The 22,361-nt window shown below is 34.7% G+C and overlaps 2 protein-coding genes across 2 annotated transcripts in view; one reads left to right on the plus strand and one right to left on the minus strand.

The window, feature by feature from the left end:
* Positions 1–6,855, minus strand: part of LOC128995862 (uncharacterized) — a 33,969-nt gene extending 27,114 nt beyond the window's left edge. Inside the window, exons 1-2 of the mRNA XM_054420886.1 lie at positions 6,670–6,855; positions 1,351–1,439 (exon numbers count right to left, since the gene is read on the minus strand). Coding sequence (XP_054276861.1) covers positions 1,351–1,432 — 82 coding nt within the window. The 5' untranslated portion in view covers positions 1,433–1,439; positions 6,670–6,855. The remainder of the gene's footprint in view (positions 1–1,350; positions 1,440–6,669) is intronic.
* A 2,017-nt stretch (positions 6,856–8,872) lies between these two features.
* On the plus strand, positions 8,873–21,167 carry LOC128994614 (uncharacterized). Its single transcript, XM_054419281.1, has 8 exons — positions 8,873–9,225; positions 10,621–10,847; positions 14,870–15,167; positions 15,692–16,002; positions 16,763–16,879; positions 18,180–18,344; positions 19,944–20,087; positions 20,886–21,167. Exons 1-8 carry the CDS (start codon positions 9,030–9,032, stop codon positions 21,156–21,158), a joined length of 1,731 nt encoding a protein of 576 aa, XP_054275256.1. The 5' UTR covers positions 8,873–9,029; the 3' UTR covers positions 21,159–21,167.
* The last annotated feature ends 1,194 nt before the right edge of the window (positions 21,168–22,361 follow it).

A 22,361-nucleotide genomic window follows, 5' to 3' on the forward strand; every position in this document is an offset into this window, starting at 1 on the left:
GTTAAATAAAAGAGTGATATTGTTATTGCTTGAACAGGTACTTAGTAATTTTAGAGCTTCTCTTGGTACCCGTATTTTTGATATGCATTGGACACCTGATTTTTTAAATTCAATCATAACATTTTGTGGCACTAATATTTTGTACACACATTAGACCTACTGTCATGCCGAACGTGTTATCTCAATGGTAGCGCATTGGAATGATAAAAAGTCAATGTTTTTTTGAACCCAGTGACAAGACCTGTATTATACAGTAATTATTTACCTATTTTGCCTGAAGGTCTTGTAGTTAACACTCGATTAATACTCGATACGCATTTCGCCGCTCAGTGCGGCATCTTCATAGAGTATCTTCTTAAACACTACTGTTACTATGTACATATTTACAATATATTTTCCAATTGCTTCGACAAAACTGGTCACTAGCACTATTTTCTCACTACATTTAGGCTACTCACTGGTTTTCACATTGTCTTATGTAGTAAAAGTAAACTTGAATAAAATTTTAAGTTCTTGCCACACCGACACACGCACAAGTTTTGATGTAGGAGGGATATTACACATATTACTGTATGGTATTAGAAGCATTTTCGCCAGTGTCTTGAGCTGATAGGATATCTTCTTCCCATTCTTTATCCTGCCATGTATCATCTTGTACAGTTGACATATACTATATACTGTCCCGCAATATCGGCCTTCTCTGAAATTCTTCAATAAGATGTTCCATGACACTAAATGGCAAATTACAATTACAGTAAAAATCTAGTGAGAAGGGATGAGACGGAACTGGAATAGCTTTGGCTGTACTGCAAATGATCACCTCTGTGTCTCAGCAAGGCGTAGTGGCGGACACTACCACACTTGCGGTTGCCCAGATTCCCTGTGTGACCGATTTTTACTTGTTAGCACAGTGAGCGATTTTTTTAAACTTTGCGTCTGGAAGTGAGCTCAGTGAGACAAGGCCTTTATGATCACCACACGGACAAGTAGTCTAGGGCGATAGGTTGACGTCTAGTCATAAAGTTACGGTACACGACAAGATAGCAGAATTGTTTTCTGTTTATTTTAGTCACTCACGACTTACTCATCCGTTCTACTCTTAGTAGCAGCCAATAAACAACGAATGTTTTAAAAACCAACTAGACATTGCAAATTCGATCTGAGAATATCGAGAAACCGTAGGATACTGCAGAAATGTTAAGAGTAGGCTTAATGGCCTAATGTCTAATTCTCCAACAGTTTTTTTAATTTGTATATAAATTCGGAATCAATATCTGGGTGAACTAGGATTTAATTATAGAAAACTGTAAAAATCAAATGAGAGGAAAATTTATGCTATTATTTACATACCGTATGATGGTGGTAAGATATTATCTTGAACCATAGTTGCTGCTCTAGATAGTACGTCCAGAGGTGATTCAGAACTTTCCATATTTTCCCTGTAACAAAATAAAATTTGATGAACGTTTTGCTAACATGTAAAATAGGAGTTGGATGTTCAAAAAAAGGTTGATGGAAAATACCCAGAGAGGAGAGCTGTTGCCAAAATGTTTTGCAAATCCTAAACAGATACCTGAAGAACAGCAATGGATAGTCTGATCTTCACTTTGTTTGGCCATTGTGATACCGATTAATTGTTAATAATGTTGTTGTAAACCTTTCAGGATACCGGTACGTTATAAGTTTACTTAAAACTAGGTGGCACTTGTAGACACGTCCACAAAATTGAGTGGAGCCATCAGGGCATTATAATGCCATTGACCCTTAACATAAAGCATCAAAATGGTTTTAATCTACAGATTCAAATAGACAAAAGATTGTGTAGAGAAAACTTTTATTGATTGGTCAATTAATTTCAACGAATGTGAAGATTTCAAACTAAAATTCAATAATTGTTATAACAGTGATACCAAACGGTTAAATCTTCCATTAGTTTCTTTTTCAGACATGGACATCCTGGGTCAAAAAGCAGTCAATATCGTTCGGACAAGCTCACTGCAACACACGTCAACCCAGCACTCAGTTCTCTTGGTGCAATATCAACAACTGCTTAGTTCAGGGTCATGCCTTGAAATTTGTGAAAGGCAGGTGTCAATAAAAATGGTTTTCGGGTACTGCCACATTTTACAAATTTAGTTAGAATAGGGACAATTAGTAACACATTATTGTATAATGTAGTAAGTTCTCTATAATTACTAAATTCAACTAATACACATAAAAGCATCTTCAAATGTGATAAGACTTCTTCACGTTCGTCTATAATATTGACGACAGTGCCAACAGCACTTAATACTGCATCAGTCCAAAGGTTGTAGCGTTACATGGTTCTATATCCTTTGGCTAATCTGAGGATATTTTAAAAATATTGGCATTCATCGGAGCTCAATATTGCAACTATTAAAGGTTTGTTCATAAGACGAATGAATGCTACAGTACTATGCAGCTTGGCCAATTCATTAAGGGTGTCAGTAGCCACGAAAGCACCTCTTCTTTTCTTGCCATGATACGAACAGCATTGCATATTTCTACAATTCCTTTGGTACCTATTATTTATATGAATCGTAAAGAAAGTAATATAATCTTCCTCTTTTATTGTTCCATTAGCAATATTAGTTAGAGCAATACGAAAATGACTGATCTTTGCTGGATTGACGCATGATAGTTTTTAGTTGAAAATTGTTTTTAATGTGTTTGTATGCAAAAGATCCATGTGTATACCACTTTAATAGCATGAATAAAGCTCGATCCTGCACCGATAGTAGCTGAGCCATATCACCTCACACTCACAGGCATACAGTAAGATCACCAAACACTTAGGCCTAATGTTGGTTGTCAGGTTTCGCTTGACGTAGGGTAAGCGTTCCTCAATCAGTCTGCCCACATATAGCTATTTTATCGCAAACTACAACACGGATGTTTTCGAACAAAATCTGATGATTAAGTTAATTCCCCCCTTGTAGTTAGTTACAATTTCGTATATTAAACCTAGTTGTTGAGTAAAACGTTTGGCCATTAATATTATAGTCACCATAGGTTGATTCCGTTGCATTTAGGCTACTATCTAATATATAACGACTGACTTTTTTACCTACAACCATAACAATGTTTAGTTTGCAAGATAAAACAATGGACACTTATATAAATACACCTAGTCAACTGAAACCAAGAATTACTCACACAGCACGATATTGGAACAGAAACGGTATTCATATTTTCATATTCATCATAAACAAAATACGTCACTAGCCCAAAAACAAACATGGTTGTGTTCTTACTTTAAATTTAAACTGCAAAAAAACTTTCAAACCATATGTTATTATTGGTTGGAGCTAGTGACATCATTTGTTTATGTTTATGATCCATACAGTTTCTGTTATAATATCCGTGATAACAGTTATAATCAAGGCGTATCAATCATTCCTTTAAGTCAACAGCTGATCTTATGCCATTGTTTTTGTGTCAAATACTGCTTCCATAAGGATTAATTTGAAATTTTGAGAGCCTGTGGGGTGGATTCCTTAAAGAATTTTTTAACGCTTGTAAATGTTAGCACTCACAGATAAGGCCTTTATCGCCATGCAACAGTTGAAAATGATTGCTTCAGCCGTCTAGGAGGAGTTTGCGTACCTATTACTAAATACATAAGAGTCAACGTACAAGAGCTTCGCTCGCTCCGATCAATTAAAGGAACACTCAAAATAGTTTTCAGATTGCACAATCTGTGTGAAGAACTCACAGAAACATTCACAAAGCATGTGAGTGCGTCAAGAGAACTGCGACCTATAAAATATATGGTTGTGTTGTGAGGGCCGTGCTGCAAGCATCTAGGTGATTACACCAACAACAGCACCAATTTCTACCCCTTTCTATTTTCTGTTTCAGGCTTACCCAGAGTGGCATGTCGACCTTAACATGGGGGTTCGTCAGTGGTTTATCTGTTGTACAGTATGGAAAAGTACCTGTTGGATCCTTGTAGCAAGCAGCCTTTCTCCGGCTCTACCTAATTTAAATTCTTTTCTCCTATCCGAAAAAATTTAAATCTAGTAGCCTAGGGCTTGGAACCTAGCGAGGCCAGGAAGAAGAGAAGTGGGAAATGCTCCAGACAATTCACAACAATAACCTAAACGCAAGACACTCCCATGAAAATAAGGACTCCACAGACAGTCTACCAGTGAGTGTAGTTGTCAGTGTGTAGTTGTTTTGGGGATTTTGATGAGAAGGTAACTTATCATGTACTAAGTTCAGAAAACGTTATAAGAAAAAACCTTAAGGTAAAATATTTAGTAGGCTAGATGTTTGAGGTTTACAAAGTCAGATTATATTGGGCTAGGTCTAATCGTTGTTTTGGCAGTTGTTGAAAAAAGAAGTGTAGCCTAAATCTTCTAAACTTTGGTTCCAAGGTTACCCACGGGACTAAATTAATCTGGTTCACAATAATTAGACAATACCTATAAACTGAAGGTGAACATATTTAATGTAAAAGAAAATAACAAAGGAACTAAGGCTTCCACGGTCACTAACACTAGGCCTACAAACATGGCTCCAGGGTCCGACCACATCACAGATAAAAACCTTTAGGTAATTGAATGGTGACGTTTTGTCAGTTTTAGCCTTGTAGCAGACAGCCATCATTCAGCAGCTAACCGGAACAGGTCTGGTAATACAGTAGAACCCGGGTTAACCGAAACAGTTCCATTAAATAAAACAGGACTAAAATATAAGTAATACGTAATGTAAAAGTGATTTAGTAAAATGCTTTAGCAGAATATGGTTTACTTTACCTTGCCTAAAATGATCCTGTTTAATCGTCAAACACGACAGCTGTTTCGTGCTACAATGAGCACATCTTCAAAGTGAAGAAACACAAAATCAACACATTTTGCCCGCGGTTGAGCACGTCAAAAACACATTAAGTTCACACAAACACAACATATTAAAACACTTGGCCAAGTACCGCGAACAAAATGCTTTAGTAACTTCGGTTCTTTAGTTTAGAGTATTTTCTAACCCATTGCAACATTTCTGTAGCTGAAATAAAATATGTAATAGCCTATACATGATAGGGTTGCCATATCCCCAGATTTCCCTGGAGATTACCGGATTTTGACGTTCAAAATTTAGCTCCCGGGGGATTTCTGCAAAAAGTGAGAAATCTCCTCTTTTTTACTCTCTATTAAAATAGGTAGGCTACAGTACATTATAAAACGGCACTTTTGGAATAAAATAAATGTTTGTGTTTTTCTAATATTGTTAAGCCTATGCAATAACTGAGAAATGGCAGTTATGTAAATGGCATATCAGCCTAGGCCTACATGAAAACAAAATTAAAAGTTTAATGAAAATTTTGTTTAAAACTAAATTAAAAGCTTAATCCACAACTAATTTAAACATCTACAACTAGTAATTGACTTTTTATCTTAAATAGAGATCTGGATTTTTGGTGAACTATTCAGCCCGCAGGTATATAGGACTATATCGGGATAAGACCACTTCAAATAATGTTTAACCATTTAACCCTAGATTGGTAACCCGACGTCTCAGAGACTATGCTATAGGCTACACATTTTAGAATTTGGCGCTAAAACCAGTTGTTTGTTTTTCCTCTCCGCCAACACCAGCTCAGTTCCCATCACACACACATGAGTGGTGGGAATTCACTACCCCCGCAGTAGTTCATGTACAGTAGTGGCGAGTAGTCAGATTGACGAAGCGTTACCGTTACTGTGATTTTTATGTTTGCATTTTTTTAAGTTGATTTTATGTTTAAGTTTGTGTATATTATGGAATGATTAACATAATGTTGGTAAACTCATATGTTACATATGTGCACGGACAACTTAGTTTCTAAGGGAGAAAAGCCCCCTCAAGAAGGCAGTTTGCCAAAATTATACACTGCCAACTACCTACTCAGATCATGGATGGAATGTTTGCAAATACAAACAAATACAACGTTTACAAATGCAAAAACTGGCCTCTCAAATAAAAACAAATGCCAATTTTCTCAAAGCTTAAATATTCCTGCTACCCCAGATATTACAAATCAACAAAGAGGACAAAAAATAAGCAGCTTCTTCCCTTTGAAGAAACACAGGATGACATCACACTTCTGCAGCCGCTGCTCCAGGGCGATGTGTGGAGAAAACCAAGGCCAATGGTGCAAAGAATGTGTAAACTGACTTTAATTCCTCAAAAGTTCATTTTCAACATTGTTTAACTGTGAGTAGGCCTAATATCAGTGTTTTTTTTTGTATACAAAAATGAATTTTATTAAGTTACTATTTATTTTAGAAAGTAGTCTCCTTGACAAATTGTTACCGTTTAGGTTTTTTTATAGCGTTACCTACCAGTCGAGGGTTAAGTTAGCCTAGGCCTGTCCTGTTTGTCTAAAAGTGCTAAATTTTTCAATTTTCTAAGAAGGGTTCAAACCAAATTTATTAAACCAATTAAGATCAGATTTAAACCAATTTTAAACAATCTGACTTATGGAGCTTGTTGAATTACACCTGAGTTGTTAACATGTTAAGAGATCTTCAAGAGTTAGGATCTGTACTTTTATAAAATAATACAATATCTCACCAGAAGTTAGTGGCATTAAAAAATCAATGACAAAAAGGGAACCTGGGAATAAGAGTTTTCATAATATAATAACTAATTTAAGTAAGTACTTACTAATATAAGAGAAAATCTGCTTCAGGAAATTCCAAAAAGTACACTATTATTGTAATGACTGATCCAAATTGCGATAAATTCCTAAGGGGTATTCAACAGAAACTTTTTGACATTTTGCCCAACCTCGGCATGTTGGAATGTGAGGAATGAAAAGAATGGAACCAGCGTAAAGAGAGCCATCTGGATCAAGGAATGTGAAACCCGTCTGCTAACAGTCAATAGAAAAAGCGTTGTTAAGTTACCAAACCCGCCACCGAAGAAAGAATAAGCAGCACCTTCCGACCGACAGAAGCATTCAATAAAGTTTTTTGTAGGAATTTCCAAGCCATTTAGATTTTTCGCAGTGTTTCATCCACCAGAGCAGTACTATACAAAATATATTATACTTTTCATCATTTTCAAAACAAATATATAATTTATGAACATCTTATTGACATGTGTCACGGCCACCTTTAACTCCAGGCCACAGCCTTGCAAGGCAGTCTGGTAGAATTGATAACGCAGCAAGTAGGGTTGTTTAGTGTCAGACGTCGAGACGTCCCATAAGATAACATGGCAGATAGGAGACAACAGCTCATAAATTCACACTTTATTGATTTAAATTTACGAACATAAATTTATTAAAATATTGAAAATAAAACTTAAGAATAGAAAACCAACCTTTTTAGCAATAGCTTTAGGAGTAAGGACGCATCAATTGAAAATCTATATCTGTACATTTAAAGCGGAGTCAATTTTTCATATTCCAGTAACCAAGCTTTCGTAGAAACACAAATACCATTAGATGCTTCCAAACAAAACAGCTGTTACAACCCTACTTGTGACTTGTGACGTTGCCACTTCGAAGGCCGCGGCCAGAAGGTGGCCGTGCATGTCTAAATAAATGAGTTATTGTGTACATAATCGTTTCAAAATCAATTACAATGAGTCATAATGATGAATAAATATTTTAAAAGGTTCAGTTTACGAGCTGATAGGCTAGATTCCAGTAATCCGTCCCGTAATAATTGTGAAAAGATGGTGTTTTGTAAAGGAATCGAAATAACGTAGCTTTGAGACCTAAAAACTCCATAAATTTGTTGCTTCCTATGCGTGAGGATGTCTATAGCTTGGAATGTGGTGTCTTTTTAGAAGGGAAATTGTTAAAAAATGTTCAGCAGTGATTAATTTATAGAAATCTCCTTTTTAGCAATAGCTTTAGGAGTAAGGACGCGTCAATCCCTTCAAACTTTATACACATAATATTTTACATAACATATATATAAATAAATAAATATATAACATGTAGGATTGTTCAAAAAGTACAGTTGCTGCATGCTATTTCAAAATGCCGTAACTATCAATATCATGATTTTCGTCATTTCGTCGTCTGTGTCGTTTCGTTCCCATCATTCCATCTATCTACTACTAGTGAAAACTTACTATCGATAGTCACACTATCGATAGTTCTCGATAGTTTTTTAAAAACTATCGATACTATCGATAGTACTATCGATAGTCACTCAAATGGAATTTTAATGCATATAATATTGTATATATCCTGCCTGCATGAGTTTAAACAATGGTTTCTACCTAGTCGAAGATAAAGCTGTATCAGAGTATTAATTTTAACAATTTATGAGTGACGCCCTGGAGCCCCCTTTATGTTTTTTTACAAAATATTACAACATTTGTATAAAATAACAATAAGTTTTTTTAAGGGTTACAACAATAAAAAAAAGAAAATTCTCTTACTATTTTCTTTTTATTATTCACTACAAAAATATTTTTTTACTCACATAGCATAAATAATATATATATATATATATATATATATATTATGACAATCTAAAACCATAGATCAAAGGAAAATACCGTATACTGGTGTCTACTTTGTATGCTAAAACCCACGAGGCAAATAAATGTACCCATAAGTCCGGTAGTGAATTAGCAAATGCCCCCGCTTTCAAATGTTTGAGAAGGTAGCCTACTTGTCTACCAAGCTTTTCTACAATGAATTAAAAAAAAAATAGTCTATAATATTAACTATAGGTATGCATTAACAGACAAACAATGAAATGTAAGAGTACCAGATAATGATTTCTTTACTTAATTTAACGTAAAAAAAACTATCGATAGTCTCATCGATAGTATAATACTATCGACCCACTATCGATATTTTCAAACTATCGATACTATCGATAGTAAGTTTTCACTATCTACTACTACTGCTACTGCTACTCGTGCGTGTGTCGCTTGATTCTTGATTCGTGTTTAAACATTGTTTTGTTTGAGGTTAATTTTGAAGTACATTCAAAGACTCGTCAACGAATTATCTATTACTTTATTAGTTATTACGAGATTTTAGCGGTTTTAAAAACATGAACCCTGACAGCAACAGCGAATCTAAGCAAACATTCAAGCGGAAAAAACAGCGCTCCTTCATTACAAAAGTCAAGAAGAGATTTAAATCCGGAAATTTTTGCAAAGGAGTGAGAGTAGATTCTGTAGAACATGATTACTTTGTAAGAATCTTTGAATTAGATAGAAACTTCAATGGATCAACTGAAGAAAAAAGTAAGTAGACCAACTTATTGTTATTACAGTGTTTTGGAGTACAGTTTCTAGTTCTTCTAATGTACTGGGTTATTCTAATATCGATTGATACTATCGAATCGATTCTGTAAACCTTCATGCGATTTTTTCACCATCAGCAAGTTTGGTTGGTTAGGTTAGGTTATGATAGTTTAATTTTATAATAGGAACAATAAGTGAAGTCACACGGATCTTCTTTGGTTGGAACTGAAACAATGAATGATCATAGGCTATGTAAGGAAGGCAGGGGCTGCTCTTAAGTTTACGTCCTACACTCATTCAAATGGAAAATATCGATATATATACTATTCAATATATCGATTATTTCATTCGGTTAGTTAGGTTAGGTTTTAACCTAACGAACCACACTTGACATATCAAATGAAATATTCATTCGAATGACTGTAGGACGTAAACTAAAGAGCAGCCAAGGCAGGTCTGGGTTTAACTTGCGGGTTCGTGACTGCATTAAAAGTGTTTTGAAGTTAGGTTGGATTAAGAAGGTAAAGTGTAGGCTATAGGCGATCAGGTTGTTTATTGATGTTACACCTATGTTGTTTCAATCAAATTTGTTGCTATCTATCCGTAATCACGGTCAAAGATAAAGAAGACAAGTATCAAGTAAGTATCAAGTTTTTAATGTTTTGGAATAACTTAAGTTACCGTTGTTGATTAAATGACGAGACAATTTCAAAAATGCTTAAAGCTTCTGAGCCCTGGATTTCATTGATTTACTTATAGTTATTTTTTATCATATTTTCCAAGGTCTAAATTCAAATTTTTTTGGGAAAATTTTTGGCAAAGCAAAATGCCTAAGTTAATCTATCTTCCACCTGAGCCTGAACTGTTCATTTTAGTCCCTCTCACCAATATCTACTACTGATTGCTCATATACTGTAGGTACTATTTTCTATAAAACTACACTAATCATTTTGAAGTTTATTTAAATGTGTCCGTATGAATTTAAATTTGATTCACTTTTTACTTAGGCCTTATTGATTTGGTTACTTAGGCCTACTTGTCTCCATCTTAGAAATTTAATGAATTATAAAAAAATGGTGTTTACGGTTGAGAATGAATGAATAAATAGCCTAAATAAATAAACTAGCCTAATTAATTAAATGAAATTAAATGCTTTAAGTTATTTTCCATTAGCCATGAAATGCAATAGGCATCGTCAAAACAAATAACAATATACAATTATCATAGAAATTAAAACTAAAATGCAAAAATCACACAGCAAACAAAATCAAAAGCAAACCATGCACAAAACTACTGTCAAAACAAAACAATCTGTTACTTACATTGGAAAAGCTCTCTCACAGTCTCCTTTGGTCAGTAATTAATCTCCTACTGACTAATAATCCATTTTTGCAGAGGTTTTTGCCAACAATGCGCTGGCTCAAACAGAAGGAAAAGAAGTTAACTACTCATCAAATCAACTCATCTCCAGGGTTATTGAAAATCTTCTTCCCCTTGCTTCTGATTCTGCTCTGGAACGGTTTTTTGATGCTTTTGCCTCCAACTTGCGACCAATCTGTGTTCATGAATTCGCCAGTCATGTGTTGCAAACAGTGATGATTGTAGCTGCCCAACACTCTCAGGTAAGGCTTAAATTTGCAGATTTGACAAGTGTGAAATGTAATCACGTGTTTAATTAAAGAAATAAAATTCAAAAGTTAATTTTAGGATACTTGTTTTCAGTTTTTTCTTGGGTATAAGAATTGTACATTGTTACATTGTACAATAAATTTACATACCTAAACATGTACGTAAGCTTGTGCAAATATTATAGTATGTATTCCAAAATTTATCAAAATCTCAAATGTTTGACTGATAATCAACTTAAAGATGTAAATTTACTGTCTAATAAAGTTTTCCAATTCTAAAATTCTGCATTGTAAACTAGAAATAAAGCAAATAATGAGATGCACAATATACTTCATAATTTTAAACACTAGTTTCATCAGAAAAAACCGAAGTTAATATATAATTTATATAATTTTTCTATTACAAAAGTATGTGTCTGTGATGTTTTTAGAACTTATCAAAGCATAATTAACAATATCTCCCCCCCCCCCTGCAGCAAACCTGCCGCAGACTTAGCGAATTTCCATTTGCCTGATTGGATCTACACTATACCATCCGCAAAGATTCGTGGCGGCTGAGGGATTAGGACGGTCGGGTGGTGTCCCAGCCCCTAAATTAGCCCTCGCTCGACTGCTCTGGGTTTTGACCATGAGCACAGAAAATATACTACTATAACCCAGAATGCCAACCGCATGGTAAAAAGTGTTAAGTACTTTGAGAGAGCTTTGCCTGTAAATTTGTAGGCAGTGCCACCAGCGTTGCTATGCTGAGTGCATAGCAACGCTGGTGGCGCTGCCTACAAATTGACAGGCAAAGCTCTCTCAAAGTACTTAACGCTTTTTACAATGCGGTTGACATTCTGGGTTATAGTAGTATGTTTTCTGTGCCATGAGTCACCCAATAGGCTCAATGTATAGTTGGATGAATTTTTGTATATCACCATAAAGTGTATTAAATAACGCCAGTTTTGTAACCTGCGTCAAATAACATGCACATTGAGCCCAAACTCGAAATAATTGCGACGCGACGATATTAAGTATAGGCTACATTTGGTTTTAAAATAATAGACAGTTTTCGTTTCGTGGTATGTTTAAATCATCACAATTACTTCGTGTTTGGGCTCAATTTTCTTGTTATTTGATGCAGGTTACAAAAATTACGTTATTTAATACACATTATGGTGATATACAAACATTTTACCAACTATGCATTGAGCCCAGTGGGTGACTCATTGTCGAACCCCAGAGCAGTCGAGTGAGGGCTAATTTAGGGGCTGGGACACCACCCGACCGTCCTAATCCTTCAGCCGCCACAAATCTTTGCGGAAGGTATAAAATGTCTCCTAAAATATCACATTTATTCCCTATTTAAATAAAATTAGTGTAACGAGTACTTAGGTTTGCTGCAAAAGGGAGGGTAAAAAAGGGTTTTTGTTGTAAAATGTTAATACTAGTGGGGATGGGTAGCGGGAAAATATTTCAGTTCTGGCGGGAGCATGTAACTTGGGGTAGTAAAATAATATAAGCCTACTCAAATACCTCAAATAAATAAAAATGTTTCAGTGTTTTGTGTTCTTAACTCCCTCCAGAGATCTGCAGCAACCTATTCATTTTCCTTGCGATCACAGGTTGTGATACCGTCTCTGCATTTTTTTGCCAGTTCAGTATATTGAAACATAATAAACAAAACCAGGTTTATTGAACTCACAATTCAGACTGAACTTAAAAGTAAACAAAAACATAATAATATATACAGTAAAAGGGTACTTTGTTAAATATGTTTTTGATTTTTAGCGAATTTCCCTATAGGGAAGTAGCTATTACTGTAGGTGGCACGGTAAGACCTAGACCCGGGACCGATTTACTTTTTCATTTTGATGTACCAAGAGGCCAAAAACACCATTCGTTAAAATTTTTATATATGTATATATACGTCCGTGAACGCGATAACTTGAGTAATTTTTGTCCGATTTTTATGAAATTTGGTTTAAAGGTGTAAAGCGGGATAAACTTGAATGAGTTCGCGAACCAGCACGATCGGACCATGGGAACGGGGCTTTACAGGGGGTTTTATGGGGTAAAAATTGGCTTTTCTCACTTTTGACCCTCAAAACACAAAATTTCCCGATTTCTCTTTAGACCTTTTTAAAGAGCTTAAAAAAACAAATAATTAAGTATATAAAAGTATTTTTGTTCGATTATTAGTAATGGAGAAAATTAAAAAAATTGTAAATTTAAAATTCCCATGTTATTCTTATGGAGAATATTGTCAAATGTTGTAGTTTGCTTGTTTATGGATATATTTTGATCAAACTTGGCAAATTAATTTATTTTGTACTAAGCTATCAATATTTTACTCAAAAACACACTTTATTAGTTTCCTTGTATCAGCAAACCTAGGTACTCGTTAAACCTAATGTTATTAAAATATACGAGCTGGTGGCCCGTCCTACGTACGGGAATCGAGTTGTCAACTAAAACGGAATGATTCGGGACATCTAGTTTACACGCATAGACACAAATACTGGCAGGTTTTAATGGAGAAGATCACCTTATAAACAAATGTAACGTGACCACCTATTTATTCCATTTGAATATAGACCTAAAATATGGCGATATGCATTTTAAATCCGATAACTTTACCATAAAAAAAGTATTTGTGCCGATTTGAAAAATCTTGAAGTGAGATTGGCGACCGATTCACACTGGTTTTGAGTAGAGTAGCTACATGTCACCTCTAATTGCATACTGTACTACGTATATGTACTTACCGTACCTTATCTTACATCCGTGACCACTGAAACCTTTATGAGGATTCTATTCTATCACCTGCCTCTTCAAAATTTAGAGCCCAGTTTAAGGATGCACTTCATAACTTGATATTTCCCGTATATCGTGTGGTACTCCTTGGAATATACTTCTTTTAAGTTTATGCAGAGCCTTTCCATCCAAGCTTTACCTACTTCTGGAAAGCATCCCTATACTTGGGTGTTAACAAATTTCTCTTAGCATTTCTCTTAGCTCTCTGTTATTTTTTATTTCGACCTCCGGGCTGTTATCTTGAACTGGTCTGTATATTTTCTCTGCACTTTATTATCTAACCCAGCATTAAGGCTTTTCGGTTCTTTGGTCAGTGCCCAAGTTTCTAAATCATCAGTACTACGGGGATAGTTGGTATGGTATGAGTCGACTTTGGTTTCTGTTGCAGTTTATTTGACAGTTTTATAAAGACCTACTACACCGATTGACGCTTTCATTACTAACCAAAATTTTAGTATGCCGACATACTCACATTCAAACATACAGAAAAAGAAATATCAACACGCAAACCACTTATATCTTAAACAATTAAGCGATAAACTGCTGAAAAAAAAAAATACTTCCCAAATATGAGTTGATATTTACAATACATAAACTAAATACTTACACAGATTGCATTTACGACAAAACTTGATTAAACGCAAGTGTTTGAGATGTTTTGTTCAAAATAACACATTTCCTGATAACATATCCTTCACGGTAGGGGAAAACTACCTACATTTTAAAGTGAAATAATATCAAACATCGACGAACAATATTTTGTAAACAAACAACTCTTAACATAAACATTTCAATGACAGTTATAAACCAGCTGTTAGTTAAACCAGCATTGAAAATACTTTAAATTGCTAGCGTCGGCTGCTAGACTTTTTAAAAATTAAAAGTTAATTTCTGAAAAACTGAAACCCTAAACTAAAATTATGGCTTCGACATTCCCTAGTTCTCAAAATTATCTTTCTTTCAACACAAAAATCATGAAAATCCGTCGAGTGGTTGATTCATAATCGTGAAATAAAAAAACACAGTTTCGTTTTAATATTATAGATTTAACTGAAAATCAATTCAGACAAATGGAAATTCGCTTAGTCGGCAGGTTTGCTGCAGCGGGGGTATTATTATATTAGTAGCCCTAAAAATGCAAGAAAATAACAGTCATCTGAATATCAGGTGTAACTTTTGCATAAAAATAATAGTTGTGCTTTGTTACAATGTTTCAGGAAGTCTCTGATGATGACTCTAAACACCAAACCAAGTGTCAAATATGGTTGGATAAAGTAGCCAGGTTTTTGCTGAACAACATAGAAGAATTTATGTCGGACAGTTTTGCAAACCCATGTCTCCGGACTGCCATGTTTTGTTTGGCCGGGGTTCCACAATTGGATAAACATTTCAAGAAAGAAGAAGAATCCAGCATAGAATCCAAAATAACGTCGGCTAAAGTATCGGACGAGTTTTTAGAGCTGTTGGCGGAATTTTACACTCGTATTTCTAAATGGCCTCAATTTAAAAGCAAAGGTAACTCCTTTGGATTGATTACATTATCAATTTAGCAGTGGTTTATTTTTAATTTACTGTAATGATCTTGCCAAGATCAATTTTTGACACAGTAGGCCTATAAAAGATTCCACACTATGGCTAAGAATTGAAAAAAAGAACTGGTTAAGCTAAATGTTCTAAATAATATAGATCACATTTCCTATTGATCTGAAAACTGTAACGATAGCCGATGTGTAGAAAAGAAACTTTTAAAAGTGTAGAAAAGTGTTTTTTAAAAAGAAGTAAATTTTTTTGCCACTCCAGTACAAAATGGCAGCCTATTTGGACAACATTGTGATGCCAACAATAAAGTGTACTTTTATGCCATTTAGAGGTGTGCAGGGTTTGGTTTTTCTGGTGTACACAATTAAAAAGTTAATAAGGGTTGTCCATACTTTTGCCCCACCCTATTTATAAGTGGAAATCCAATTGTCTGCAGGTTTGCTGCGGTGGAAGTATTTTCTCAAACTGCGCATCGAGCCCTAACGATTTTCCTTTTTCAGATTTTTTGGAAAACCACCTATCGTCCGGCTACATACAAGCGCTTCTCCAAGTTTTAAAAGCCGCAGGACAGAAACATTTGTACAAACAGTTGTTCACTCAGATCTTGAATGATTGCTTCCCCAACGGAATGTCAGCAATGTCGCCTAGTATGTTGGCAGTTCTAGAAGTTATGATTGGCCACAGCAAGCCCAAACCTCTACGAACACTATACAAGAAGGTTCTCCAGCCGCGGCTCGTAGAAATGTCATCAGCCCAGATCGGCAACATTGCTATTCAGAAGTTTATCAGTAGTTGTTCTGATTCAGAACTGGTAAATATTGTTTTCTTAAAATTAGCTTTGGTTCTTTTTTACTCATAATATGCTGGTATTGGTGCATTAGCTAGAGATGAGATAATATTAGCTCTATTAATTGAGATATGGTTGTCCTTTGAAATAAACGTAGAATGTATTTAATAAAACACTAATCGCTGTGCCAGGAATAGGAGTTTTAAGATACTATTTTTTTAAAGCTTGAAAATCATTCTCAGACTAAAATGTACTCATTATGGCTTCTTGAGTTATGGTCAAAATCAACAGTCTTACATTTTAGATAGTATTTTAATGAAATATTTAGAGGTCCTTTTAGTTTACTGACGAAGATGAGTGAGTGATTAGTGTTGAATGTACGAGTTGAGATGACAGCTTTGTTACTGACTGAGATCTAGGATCGTTTACTTTAGCCGAATGGTTATGGACAGTTGGGTCCAGTTTTTAACCATTAAAAACAGATTTTGACTTTTCAATTGAATGCTAACCTTCAGATTGCTATGTGGATGCCAAATGGCAAAAATTTTTAATTTTAAGTTTTGGAGCTCAGTTAGTTTACCTGAGAAGAGTCCAGTATTAACTATCTATACATATCTATCTATACACATCTATCAGTATTACTATATGTGATGGGTTGTATATAACAGATTTGTCCCAATATGACTTTAGGCTGGATTGGTAATTTTATCATGCATTGAAGGCCTTAAATGTGTTGATTTTTATTTGATTGTAAATAATAGTCGTAAACAATTGTTATTTTTAGTTTACCGAAGTGATGGACCAGTTGAGACCACATTTTTCTTCAGTCAATAAAAATGTCCTCGTCAGTTTGGCTGTGGGCTGCAGAAGACTACAAACAGGTCAATCATACTTTGTACAGGTCAGTGTTACAGTTAAACTGAGTTTCCATCTCTTAATTTAAATTTAAAAGCAGTAATAATTTTTGGATCAACAACATGGCAAAGAAAATGTTTTAATAGCCTAAGGTAATTAATCACCAGTGTTAATTGCCACAAGTTTTGGTCAATATTTTTCTATTTAAGAATTGTGTATACAGAGCTGTTTGACTTTATGAACTGTTATAGTTGCTGTTATAGCTGTTGAAACTTTTGTAGTTTCTTTAATTGTAAAGAATTCCTTTCTGCTAATAATTGTAATTCCTTTTATTTTTTACTATTTCAATCAACGTGTAGCTGTGAAACAAAAATCTATCAAAATCTAATTAAGCTGTCTAAAGCCTATAAACAAATTAAGTAGACTCACATCTGACACATAGTTTAACCTAACGCTGATGTGTGATTCGTCAGCTAAAACCTGTACATGCTGGAATTTGGTTTGAATTATGACATGATGTAGGAGTCTGTGTCTTTCCAGTTGCAGTGTCCAGTCCGATTCTGCAGTCATATCTGTGAATAGTTAGATTATTAAACAAAATACTTTAACATGCTTTGTTTGATTACTCTTCAATTGAACTTAAGTAGGCCTACCTCACATTTTTTATCATTAGACCTGTGTAATATAGGTGGATCTATTTTAATTTAAAATACATAGGTTATAGGTATACTTAATGATGGTTTATGAGAAAAAGGCTGTACATGGAAATTAATAATTTAAATCAAATGGGTTTTTGCATTCAAGGAACACAACTTTTTTGAATTATTACTAGCCTAATTAATAAACTGTTTGATTTGAATGCCCAGTAGTGCAATTAAGCTTAAGAAGACAAATTTGCTAAGCTTATATGTTAGATTTAGCATTATTTTTGGTAATTGGACATTGTTTGTCTTAATAAGTTTAAATGACTTCTTGTTCAGCATTGTACGAGTTATTAAATTTACGGAATGTAAATACAAGAAATGTCTTTAAAACATATATTAACACTTATACAGTTACTTACAAGACAGTAAATATACAAAAAAGATGGTTAGTGGTGATCGATTTTGATTGGACACTCCAATCGAAATCGATCACCACTAACCATCTTTATTGTATATTAACCGTCTTGTGTAAATATATGTTTTAAGTGTTATAAGACGTTTCTTTTATTTACATTCCGTAATAAGTTTAGGATTATCAAGAGTAAGTGTATGTTGGTAAAAGAAATGTAAAAAATATACAGGCACACTTATTGCTTGTGGGATTTAATAACACTCGTTTATCAGAAATGCTATTGTTTATAGTCCCTTCTGAAGATGTTGAACTGTGATAATGCGAGTGGTGATCAGAAGCAGTTGGTGTCGGCTGTGTTGTCTCTGCAGCCTTTACCTCATGATAAGCCCACAACACCCACGAGGCCCGGGTCTCAGGTCCTGCAGGCAATGTTGCACTTCCAGAAGCCGATCAAGGTAAGAAAAGGTGCTGGCTAGATGTTATTTGTTGCAGATGACTTGTTAAATACAAAAATACTCATAACAGGCAAGAATATTAAAAATGTTTAATTCAAAATTTAAAATCGAGAATATTATTAAAAAACATCAGTACCATATAAAGAAAACTAATTAGGCATTAAAAACTAACTCTTAGGCATAGGAAACGTCGTGATATCAGTTTGGATGTATTTTAACTTTGAAAAATACAAAATTTACGAGTCTGAAACATAAAGTCTTGCTGGTTAAATATTAAATTATGATATTAGAACTTAGAAAAATACAAAATTTATCAGTTTAAAACATCAGTCTTACTAGTTAAGTATCAAGTTACAATTTTTCAGTCTTGTGCTATTTTTAGAATGATTTTGGAGTGACTTGTTTTGGCTATGTTTACAGTAGTAAAACATGTCTTACACTGCTTACACTTAACAAAACTCATAATTTGGGACATAAAAGCAAAAAGTTACAAAACATTTAGGCCTAAAGTAATATTTGTAAGGAATTAAATAAATACACCTTCGCACAGAAAACACAACAACATGCTCCCGTACATTGACTTTTTTAATGGTTTATTTTTCTTTTATAATCTCGTCTTAAAAAACATCAATCAAAATAAAATCTCATCTCGTAGAACGAGATTTAAAATTTCCCGAAGATTTCGAGACACGTACATCCCTAATTATTTTAAAGTACAGCAGTTTCACTCTCAAGTGTTCTGTCTATGAAGTGGGGAGGCAGACACTGTTAAGTTTTCAGTCGATATCATGGTTTGGACTGGTCTGGTTTGGAAAAAAGGGGTACCGGTCGTATTATTAAAACAGAAACACAGGTCAGTTGAGAGCACTGGAAAATGTTGTGTTTGCACTTGGAATAGCATCGTTGTTCAGAATAAAGAACCACCGGCAAAAATCTTGCTAAAACTACTTGCAGGTTTTGTAAAACTCTCACACAGCATAACCTCAATGTTGTTCGGTCCAAAACAAGATACCGTAACAATTGAAACGGTAAGAGTTGCTGAAGAGAACAAGACTCAACAGTGTCTTCACAACCGGAGTACTAACTGTACGAGTGAAGCTGTTCAATCTCTTATGCCACATCCTGTTCATCAACTGAGATAAGAGTACAGCTGGGTGTCCAAATATGAGTCTAGAATGAAGTGTATCTTTGTTACTATCTAAGACTTGCTGATCATTTAGCCAGAAACACATATCAAAAGCTTAATGGTCAGGAGTTACTGGGTCCACTTTCAAATCATCAAAAAGTTTCTCATGTAAAGGTTTAAGATGTCTTAACAAGGCTGTCTAAAGATGGCCTAGTTTGTAGTGTTACTGTTGGCTCTCGTTGCCATGTGGGCCTTACTTCTTTATGTAAGATTAAAGACAGTTTGAAACTAGACCTAGGTGGTTAGAAATAATATGTTGACAGAGTAAGAAATATTTATCAACCCTATATCTTTAGATTCTGAATTTTCATCTTAGGAAATACCTATAATCCTGGACAGCAGGATCATGGGATTGGATTCCCTACTTGTGGTGTTTCATCAGCTCTAGTTTCATTACCATTGTCCTGTTACAGTTTGTCAACTCTCTCCTAGCCCATGAACCAGCAGAGTTGGCAGTTGTACTGTCCTCCATCTATGGATCTTTTATCACCAAAGACTTCCTGCAGTCTGAGCTCATATCAGAAAAGAACAAACAGAAACTAATAAAGAAACTTCTGGTTTGTATATATAATATATTTTGATGGTTTTAATGTATATATTATGCATTTTAATGAATTTAATGTATATTGTCTGGTAAGAAATGTTGTTAGAAAGCCGACTGATGTGAATGGGCAAGAATTCACCCTGGTAATGATATTTCCTAATTTTTCGTTTTATCTTTTTTATGATTCTTGTGCTAGAGTGGGCTCTTTCTCATTCAAATTACATCCTAAGAAATCTTTAGAACTGAAGCCCTTGTCCTTTGGCATACTTTTTGTCTGATAAAATAGAAAAAGTGAACGGCTAAACTCGTAAAATGTGTGTTAAATCTGCAAACATACCTGCTTCAATGAAAACTGCAGATGAAAATTTACTGAAATCAGCTGTGACTTGTTGTTTGAATACCATAGTCTTTATAGTAGACTACTGACTTCTCAGGATTGAACCAGCATCCTTTCGATTTGCAAGGCAAGCACTCTTTTCCACATCGCTAATTAGTTAGTTGATTAGTTCAATACATCTTTTGAACAAGATGAACGTGTCCAGACGTGTCCATGACTTTTTTATCATAAAAAAACTCAACATTTTAGTCATAACACAATACCCATTATTCCAAAGTCAACCTGTTTAATTCCATAATTCAATACTGTAATTTGATCATGGTTTTTTTTTACTTTACCTTATCTTATGAACAACTAACACTGACAGCCGTTAGTGGAAGTTTGGTTATGTTAAGGGTCAAAATTGTGTCCACCTTCATAAATTGATAGTGTGATTTGACAATACATCAATGTAAGTAACAGCAATCGTTCCAGGGTCACTATGTGGAACTGGCACAGACCAAGTTTGGGTCTCGCAGTTTTGACGACTTGTGGAAGGCAGCTGACGACAAGAACAAAGTGGCGATTGTGAAGGACTTGGCTCCATCGCACTCTCAACTGCTAGCCTCTCACACGGGGCAGTTTGTAGCTACCAAGGTGTACCTGGCGGAGTTCAAGAACCTGGGTGTCGACGAGTGGACCAAGAGAGTCAAGAGGCAACAGTCAGCTCAGAAGCTGTTCTCGCCTTTGATTGGTAATGTTAAATAAAACTTTTTGAGGGTTTTCTGTGTGAATTTATTACCTACTCGGCTTTCTCATAATGCTATGAAAAAATAACATTTCACTGAACTTTTCGAGCTAAAATAAATTCAAAGTCTTTATCTTATTCCAATAATTGTGAACTTTTCCATCAGTTTGTACTTATTAAGATGGAAAAGTCATTGCAACAATACTACTATGTCTCCCCTTCACATCCTAGCTATGCTGTGGCCCAACCGATTTACATATTAATTAAGCTAGAATGGTTGCAGCCATGTAATAAGGGCAGCTAAGAGGAATTATTGAGGATTGACAAAATTTGAACCCGAGACCTCAGACACTGAAGCCCTTCACTGTACCTCTAGAACAACTTGCTCCCCTAGCTGTATCGATACTAGTGTAATAATGTTTCTTTTAAGTAAGCAACGCTAGTCAGTGACCAGTGTTAAAGAATATAGCCAGTGTCAATTCTAAAACACAAGTTAGCAATAACAAACACTATGCAACATAAGTTAGCAAATAATTAATATGTTATATAAATCCACTACTAAGTAACAGCAAACAGCATCAAGTTTTCTATCTATCCTTGTTGAGCATTGACTAGCAGCGTGTAGAATGAATATGCAAAGCGCATTGTCTGAAACAAGTAAATTTCTGTCTTTAAACATTTTAAACTTTTTGGAAAAGTAATAGTAATAAGCGCATTGATATTTTTATAATTGTAAAATAATATTACCTATAAAAAAGATTTACTTTTTAATTTTAAGAATTGAATCTAGCAACAGACATAATTATCCAACAGTTATTTGTCTAACAGCTCTAAAGGCTGAATACAAACTCTTTTTAGTGACAGTTTGGATTGCACCATCTTACTTTAATAGTTCACTAAAACTAAAAAACAGTAGAGTCTCGATTATCCGATCTTCAGTTATACGACCCTCCCTATGGATGAGGACTGTGAAATGGAACGATATTTCCGTGAGGTATGAGTTTACACCTTAGTAGGTATATGGAGACAACCTCTTCATCACTGTGGCTACTTAGAAGATATTCTACTACAATTTTTTGTACTTGCTGATTGTTTTCGCTGCATACCACACAGTTCATAAACTCCTCATCAGTGTGTCCACACGACCAAAACTGAAGACCAGCTTACAGAGTAAAGAAAATCACGTTTTATCCCTCCTTAATTCAATGAAAAATCCCGTTTAT

This window comes from Macrosteles quadrilineatus, unplaced genomic scaffold, assembly GCF_028750875.1.
Source record: "Macrosteles quadrilineatus isolate MER2022 unplaced genomic scaffold, UCM_ALF_1.0 Scaffold_5__1_contigs__length_97177068, whole genome shotgun sequence".
Taxonomy (NCBI): Eukaryota; Metazoa; Arthropoda; class Insecta; order Hemiptera; family Cicadellidae; genus Macrosteles; species Macrosteles quadrilineatus.

Excerpts from the sequence above, each read along its gene's own strand:
- LOC128994614 (XM_054419281.1), top strand. The coding sequence starts at position 9,030 with ATGAACCCTGACAGCAACAGCGAATCTAAGCAAACATTCAAGCGGAAA. Across the intron at positions 9,226-10,620 it reads TGGATCAACTGAAGAAAAAA|AGGTTTTTGCCAACAATGCG; the intron begins GTAAGTAGACCA and ends CCATTTTTGCAG. Across the intron at positions 16,880-18,179 it reads GTCAATCATACTTTGTACAG|TCCCTTCTGAAGATGTTGAA; the intron begins GTCAGTGTTACA and ends TATTGTTTATAG.